Consider the following 8,867-nt stretch of genomic DNA (forward strand, 5'->3'; position numbering starts at 1 on the left):
GTATTGTTTTTGCTTTGGCTCCATCCCTTCATTCTTTATGGAGTTATTTCTCCACTGATCTCCTGTAGCATATTGGGCACCTACTGGCCTGGGGAGTTCCTCTTTCAGTATCCTATCATTTTGCCTTTCCATACTGTTCATGGGGTTCTCAAGGCAAGAATACTGAAGTGGTTTGCCATTCCCTTCTCCAGTGGACCACATTCTGTCAGACCTCTCCACCATGACCCATCCATCTTGGGTGGCCCCACAGGGCATGGGTTAGGTTCATTGAGTTAGACAAGGCTGTGGTCCATGTGATTAGATTGACTAGTTTTCTGTGATTATGGTTTCAGTGTGTCTGCCCTCTGATGCCCTCTCACAACGCCTACCGTCTTACTTGGGTTTCTCTTACCTTGGACATGAGGTATCTCTTCCTGTGTTACTTGGGTTTCTCTTACCTTGGACATGGGATATCTCTTTACAGCTGCTCCAGCAAAGCACAAGCACTGCTCCTTACCTTGGACGAGGGATATCTCCTCACCACCAGCCCTCCTGACCTTGAATGTGGAGTAGCTCCTCTCAGCCCTCCTCAGCCCTCTCAGCCCTCCCACGCAGCCACCACTCACTGGACATGGGGTTGCTCCTCTCGGTGGCTGCCCCTGACGTGTGGTAGCTCCTCTCGGCAGCCGCCCCTGACGTGGGGTAGCTCCTCTCGGCCTATTTTTCCTTCTTTATAGAAGGACCTCCACTGTCCATTCACTTTGATTCCATACTTCAGTTTTCGTATTTCCTCCTGTTCAGTTAAAGCTGCATGAATATTCAAAATCTATCCCTGGCTAACATTCCATGCAAAATGCCTTGGGTAGTTTTGAGAGCATTTCATTTTCAGCTCTTAGAAAAGGCAGGACTGCTCATGTTCATCTAGGAATATATTCAATAGGCAATCCCAGCTCTACCATTTACTGGCAGTTTGATCTTGGGCATTTCATCTTTTGGGGCCCTAATTTCCTCAGGTATAAAATACAGATGATATGAGTAGCTGCCTCGTGAGTTTGTTGTGAGGATTAGATGGATATACATAAAAAATTTAAGACACAGGAAGTGCTCCATGAGTATTAGCTTTGGCTGGTATTGTCATCATTATCATTAGCTGCATGCTAATGTTGATGCTAAAACAGCATTGACTCTGTCATTTAATTATTTCTTTTAGCCATTGTTTATTGCCTGTCTCCCCCTGCCCAAAATAGAAACTTAGTTGTATTCACTGATGTGGGCCCAGCACCTGGAACTTGGAATGGCACATAGTAGGTGCTCAAAATACTTACTGAATGAATGAATAGACAGATGAACACATAAGTAGCTCAGGAGACTTGACTGCCCTCTTGCTTTTGCACCAGCTGTGCCTCTCCCCGGAGTGGGCCCCAGTACCAGTTCATCATTTAATGCCACACACGACAGCATGAAATGAGAGGAGACTGGGACCCCTGGCCTCAGGTTCCTGAGACCCACTTCCTTATTGCTTGTCAGAAAATACACTAGGAAAACTTAGATGGATGCAATTTAGATTTTATATATAGCCATACTGCTCAGAAGCAAGCATATTATATGTAAATCCAAATTTTGATTATCTAATCCACAATGGGGGATGAAAAACCATAAAATAGCCATTTTAACATATGGTATATAATATTTCTTGAGATTAATATTTTATGGTTCTTAGTTGAATTCAAAGCCTAAGAGCCAAAGAGACTTTTAGTGGCTATCACCTCAGATATATATATATATATATATCTTTTACTTAGCTTTATTCTTTTCAATTTTAAAACACTGGGAAACCTTCCCAAAGTGCATTTTCCAAAGGAAAATCTCCACCAAGAGCTCAAATTGGTGCTAATCTAGTTAAGAAATACAACTCTTGGCAATCGTAGAATGAAGTCCTCTTGTTTAGCTTCTATTGCTGGATATAACTGTTCCCATGAGTAAGTCTTTATTTCAACCCTGTACTTCACTGAATTGTTCCCTGAGTACTGAGTACTGAACTGTCTGTAAGAAGATACAGATGCCATTTGTGCTCACATCTGCATGGAAGGGCAAGATCTAGCATAAGCTCTGGCATTAACAGTTGGTGTTAAAGTAGTTTGATTGTATGAGCAATCATGGGGGCTTTCTTTGAATGTATACCATTAGCATTCCTGGAATCCAGATAATCCTGGAGATAAAGTTATTTCAGGGACCTGAGATCTACTGCATTAGCAAATCCTTTTGCTTAACTTGAGAGCAAAGCTCAAGCATTGGAAGGAGGGTGTGTGTACTTGCCCAGCCTCATCTTGGCCTCCTAGCCCTTTACTCATATCCTGTTGATGTCAGTAGTACCCATAACTCTTGAAACACTAGGAACTATCTAGATGCTGTTTAGAGATTGAGAGCCGTTGGTGGCAATTCTTTGGTGTATATATGAACTACTTGCTCTTTGCTTAATGTTTCACTTCTCTTGTCATTTGAGAGATTTCCACATGACATATGGGGGAGGAAAACAGAAAAATTGAGTATGTTAGAGTTTTATTTTTTTAATAATGACATTATACATTTTAAAATTTTTAACAATTTTCACTTGGAACCACACTTCAAAGACTTTAATAGCTACCCACTATTTTTCTCTAGGACATCTAGAATTGTTGTAAAAAAAAAATATGATCAAAATGGTTAAGACAGACTTTTCTTTCATTGTTGCTGGAAAGTGTTAGCTCATTCCCAAGGTTTAAAAGCATTAGTTATTAGTTATGAATATAATTTTACAATGATCTTTTAGTATGCTTATCTCTGTTCACAATTAGTAGGAAACACTTGAGTTCTACTTCCAATACCTCCATCCTGGATTCTCAGAAAGCTACAGGTAAATATGCTTGGAGATATTTTCCTCTCATGGAAGGCATATACTTCTCTAGCTGCAAGTTGTTCTTGGCTAAAGACTCAGAGAAGATAAAATAACCTGGAGCAAGATATTCTTTGTTGGAAAACTTTGCGAATTGTGTGATTGTGTTCCACTCTCAAAACTGGGGCTTTGGTAGCCTTGACAGGGACAAAGATACGTCAGAGGTCAATTTGCAAAAACCTACACACCATGGAGATATTGGGGCAACCCAAGAAATTGATAGGTGAAACAGAGAGGTTTAGGACATACTCAGGGTTCCAACTTATTGAATAAATGTAACCTCTGGGGAGCAGGTCAGTGGTAAAGAATCCACCGCCAATGCAGGAGACGCAGGTTTGATCCTTGGGTTGGGAAGGTCCCCTGGAGGAGAAAATAGCAACCCACTCCACTATTCTTGCTTGGAGAATTCCGTGGGCAAAGGAGCCGGAGCCTGGCGGGTGACAGTCCTTAGGGCTGCAAAGAGTCAAACATGACTGAGCATACATGCACACAAGGGAGCAGGCATAGAATATGATTATAATGGAGGAAATGGACAAATTAATTGACTCTCCTAACACCACATGTCTGAAGAGTGTGTCAACAAAAAGAGGATGCTCAGTATAGGGTTGTTATTTTGGCACATTTACCTAGTACTGTCAAAGGGGTGGCGCTAGTATAAACTGAATCTGATAGACAAGAAAGTTCCAGTCACCAGAGATGGGGATTTGGCTATAGAGCAGGATCTGGCCTAGATGAAATGGCCCATAAGGTATTCCTTTGTTCTGATCAGCTCTTCTGCCCATGAGTGAACATTCTGGTTAGTAATCTGGCTCCTGATGTCTTGGTGATGTGAAAGGGCCTGACCTGGAAAGATTCACTGTGAGACAGTAAACTGGCATACCTGATCATGCACCAGCCTTTTGGAAATCCCTCAGTGTGAGTTTCCCTCAGTGGATGCAAACAGTTCTGTAAGACCTACCCAAGCACACATGCAGACTTGTAATGCTGAAGGTCATGGAGCAGCCAGCCTCTCAGGGATCCCTCACAGCTCGTCACACACCAGGAATGGCCCAGTCTAATCAGGCCTAATCAAATTACCAGGAGGGGAGACACTCTTGATAAAGCCTGGTCCGAGAGAAGTCTGACTGCAGTCCCTGGTTCTGATAGTTAGATGATGTTAGGAACCCTCGGAAGAATAGGACAGAGACCTACTGAGTGGATCTGCTATATAAACACGTGATTTGTCACCAAGGAATTGGGTCAGAGATTCCATCATGACTCACTTCATGGTGGGACATCAGCTTAGGTTGTTGAATGCCTGTTTTTTTCTGCTCAAGAGTCAGACTGATTCTTGAATCTAAAAAATGGGTAGAACTACAAGAATGGATTAAGGATTTATCAAGTCTATTATATTTTTGTTTCTAGGAACTGGGAAGAAAAAAAAACTTATGCACAAGAGGCTTATTAGCTCATTTAGAAACATTTAGGGATAGAACTGGCCTCAGGCACAGACTGACACTTGGGCTCAAATGATGTCACCAGGTTTCTCTTGTCTCAGATCCGTGTTGCCTCATATCTCATACAGATTCTCTGCTACTGAGGTCACAAAATGATAGCTACTCTTGATCCATTCCCAGCACTTCGAATACATCAGAAGAGAGAAAGAATCTCTTTCACAGGGCCCTTGAATAGCTCCTCCATTATAGTTGGGTAACTTGTCCATCCCTGAACTTACCACTTGGAAATATGATTCTCTGGTTGGTCAGTGCCTGAGTCATTTGACCACCCGTGAAACTAAGGGTATAATTGCCTTCATTAGAGAAGTACCTGGGAGGTGTCTGAGGAAGTCCTGTCTGCTAAGGAGTATGTAACAGCTCACCTGCCCAATCAGCTAGCCCTGAAGATGGACGTCACTGGGAGGCCATCGCTGGCCTTGGTGACCCAAGCGAGAGGATGGGGGCCAGCAGGCCCTTTCCACCCCTTCACCTTCCTTCCTCCCACCACATTGCGTTCCCCATCACAACGATCACTATAGTTTTGCATTTTCTTCATTAGTTATTCAACTTCACAAATGTTGATTGAACACCTATCACAAACCTAGAATTGTAGGAGGTATTAGAAGGGGATAATCGATGGGTAGAAAGAAGCACTTTCCACATGAACAGTTAGAGAAAAACTACTTTTTTATTTCTAATATAATAATGTAAAGTCGAACACATTGTGCACTTATGCAACTTTTGCTTTAGACTTAGCCTAAGGAGTGGGGTTGATTGTCAGAATAATTAATGGTAAGGAAGGCACACTATTCATTTGCAAGAAAACAATTTGTATTTTCCAAATATTATTCCCTGATTAGGTAATTGAGTGCTGATAGCACTATTTTATATGTAAGGACATCAATATTCTATTACAAAGTACATAAAAAAGAGAATTATTTCAGGATCCAGAATACCTTTAGTTTTTAGCCTTACATTCAGTTTAGTCTTATGTTCATTCATCTTTTTTCTTTTTAATTTCATTAGCTGAAACTTTAGATTTTAAGATGCAGTCAGGTAGCAACTTATTCAACATTCCTTGGATTTTTCTCAAGTATAAATCTGAGTTATTCCTCTCATCATTGATTTCTGATTATCCTAAGGATCAATTCCAAACTCCTTAGCATGGTGCCAGACCTTTCATAATCATACCCCTGTTTACCTTTCCAGTCCCCTCTTTCATCTTCTATCCCAGTTTTCCCAGCTGTACCCCATATCATCCATTCTGAACTATTTACAGTTCCCCAGATGCACAGGAGAAGGCAATGGCACCCCACTCCAGTACTCTTGCCTGGCAAACTTCCATGGAGCTTGGAAGGCTGCAGTCCATGGGGTCGCTGAGGGTCGGACACGACTGAGCGACTTTACTTTCACTTTTCATTTTCATGCATTGGAGAAGGAAATGGCAACCCACTCCAGTGTTCTTGCCTGGAGAATCCCAGGGACGCGGGAGCCTGGTGGGCTGCCGTCTATGGGGTCGCACAGAGTCGGACACGACTGAAGCGACTTAGCAGCAGCAGCAGATGCACAAGTTCTCCCATCTCTCTGCCTTCTCACACGCTTTTCCTTTGGTCTACTCTTTTCTTTTTTCTACTTTTTTGTCTTGCTATTCCCCAGGCATCTGTTACTCATCCAGCAGGTCTCAGTGAAGATATCACCTTCTCCAGGAAGTCTTCCTTGACAATCTCTTGAGACTGGGCTAAGCTCCTTTTTTGCTTCCTTATCTCCCTCCACTTTCCTTACCATGACCTTCATTAGCCTAAGCTATTAAGTGCCTATTTGCCTCTAAGTCTCTCTAACTAGAACAAGAGTTGCATGAATTCCCAAATACAAGGAAGATAAAGTGGGCCCTGTATTTTCACAGCTGTTCTCTGGGAGCTTAGTTCAATAAATATTTTTTGAATGAATGAATAAATGAATGAAGAACAAGCCACTTATTATTTGTTGATTTCTTGTATTTCCTCAGAATTACAACCGCCCCCCTGTGATGGCATTAGCCATCCCCATTGCAGTGAAATTCCTCCACAGAGGCAACAAGGAACTGTGCAGGAATATGTCCAACTACCTGTCCCTGGCTGCAATTACCAAGGCGGACCTCCTGGCTGATCACACCGAGGTTATAGTAAAGAGCATACTCCAAGGTATGGTGTAAAGGCTGAGCCTGGGGGTGTGTTTTAGGAGTCGTTTTAAAGTATTTTCATAAGACAGCTATGGTTTGTGGGAAGTGAGACTTAAGTATTGAGAGGTACATTGCATTCTCTGCTTTGCTGCTAGGTGTCTGGATTTAAGGTTACTTGAATTGGGTGAGTCTGGGTCTCTTCACCAGGCAGGTGAATTCTTTAAACTCCTTAGATGAGTTGTATGCCATTCCATTCTCCAGGGGATCTTCCTGACCCAGGGATTGAACCTGGGTCTCCTGCATTGCAGGCAGATTCTTTACCAGCTGAGCCACCAGGGAGGCCCTTCTTTGTGCTTCTTTCCAACTCTATGGGTCTCATTTGGAGATGGTGTTTTCTGTGCCTCTGGTCATCTTGTCCGACTACCAACTGTGCAGAACCTGTCTGTACTGAGTGGACTGTGTTCCACTGCTCTCAGTGGCAGATGGAAAAGCTCATCATCTGAAGTTTTCCAAAAGTATGAAATGCCAAATGAAATACACCAGAGAATGTGTAAAGACTTCTTAAATGTGAACATGATTTGGAACTGATTTGTAATTGTATTAAATACTATCATGGAGCATCAGATCAGGACATCTCTGTTAATGCTTTCATATTTGAATGAAAGAGATCAAGCTAGTCCAGTCAGAATATTCTCTTCTCTTGTGGTTTTTCCTTTGGTTTTAGATCTCTCAGAAACTTCTTTTGTGTGGTTTGGGATCAAAGAACAATATTTGGTACTATTTCATATGGACTCAAATATCCCCAGCCTCAAATGTCTGAAGTCCTTGAGTATCTTGGCCCAGCTTTGATTGCCACATGCCCCACATGCTCAAGTGGAGCATCAACTTTTTGGAAAGTGCTCTCACAGCAAGTATTTCTGAAAGTCCCCAGTATTCTCTTCTTGGTACAGCAGAGTGTGGTGATGTCCATGTGTACCACCCTGAGCCCACCAAACTCTGTGGCTATTACCATGAAGATCCCAGGAATGGACATGACCCCATTCTTCACTGCCTGGGATGGAAACCTCTGTCTCTTTGTGCTGCTACTACCCCTGAAATTTCAGAAGCCACTAGTCCTCAGTCCACTGTGGTAGCATGGGCCAGGATGCAGGATGGGAAGAACACCTGTCTTTCTCCTTGGTGTTACGTTTTGGTGGAGAGCCAGAGAAAGGTTGCTTGGCTCCCAGCGTCAAAGTATGACACTGAGTTTTCAGTAAAATATGTTGTTCCATTTTATCTAAAATTCTTTCTCTCTCCCCTAGGCTCAACTATTCGCCCAAGAGTCAGGCTGAGTTCAGTTCAGTCGCTCAGTCGTGTCCGACTCTTTGCGACCCCATGAATCGCAGCACACCAGGCCTCCCTGTCCGTCACCAACTCCTGGAGTTTACCCAACTTATGTCCATCGAGTTGGTGATGCCATCCAGCCATCATATCCTCTCTCATCCCCTTCTCCTCCTTCCCCCAATGCCTCCAGGCATCAGAGTCTTTTTCAATGAGTCAACTCTTCACATGAGGTGGCCAAAGTATTGAAGTTTCAGCCTCAGCATCAGTCCTTCCAATGAACACCCAGAACTGGTCTCCTTTAGAATGGACTGGTTGGATTCTCCTTGACTCCAAGGGATTCTCAAGACTCTTCTCTAAAACCACAGTTCAAAAGCATCAATTCTTTGGCGCTCAGCTTTCTTCACAGTCCAACTCTCACATCCATACATGACCACTGGAAAAACCTTAGCCTTGACAAGACGGACCTTTGTTGGCAAAGTAATGTCTCTGCTTTTCAATAGGCTATCTAGGTTGGTCATAACTTTCCTTCCAAGGAGTAAGCGTCTTTTAATTTCATGGCTGCAGTCACCATCTGCAGTGATTTTGGAGCCCCCCAAAATAAAGTCTGATACTGTTTCCACTGTGTCCCCATCTATTTCCCATGAAGTGATGGGACCAGATGCCATGATCTTCGTTTTCTGAATGTTGAGCTTTAAGCCAACTTTTTCACTCTCCTCTTTCACTTTCATCAAGAGGCTTTTGAGTTCCTCTTCACTTTCTGCCATAAGGGTGGTGTCATCTGCATATCTGAGATTATTGAGATATCTCCTGGCATTCTTGATTCCAGCTTGTGCTTCTACCAGCCCAGCGTTTCTCATGATGTACTCTGCATAGAAGTTAAATAAGCAGGCTGACAATATACAGCCTTGACGAGCTCCTTTTCCTATTTGGAACCAGTCTGTTGTTCCATGGCCAGTTCTAACTGTTGCTTCCTGACCTGCATATAGGTTTCTCAAGAGGC

At 42.9% G+C, this 8,867-nt stretch overlaps 1 protein-coding gene across 5 annotated transcripts in view; it reads left to right on the plus strand.

The window, feature by feature from the left end:
* VEPH1 (ventricular zone expressed PH domain-containing 1) overlaps positions 1-8,867 on the plus strand; it is a 276,656-nt gene that overhangs the window by 69,458 nt on the left and 198,331 nt on the right. For 4 of the 5 annotated variants that reach the window (XM_010839863.1, XM_010839866.1, XM_010839864.1 and 1 more), the window contains exon 4: positions 6,392-6,566. In XM_010839863.1, the coding sequence (XP_010838165.1) occupies positions 6,392-6,566 (175 nt within the window). Of the gene's footprint in view, positions 1-6,391; positions 6,567-7,845; positions 7,934-8,867 lie in introns of those variants that run through there. The other variant, XM_010839867.1, reaches the window with a different exon arrangement.

Source organism: Bison bison, unplaced genomic scaffold, assembly GCF_000754665.1.
Source record: "Bison bison bison isolate TAMUID 2011002044 unplaced genomic scaffold, Bison_UMD1.0 scf7180017864135, whole genome shotgun sequence".
NCBI lineage: Eukaryota > Metazoa > Chordata > Mammalia > Artiodactyla > Bovidae > Bison > Bison bison.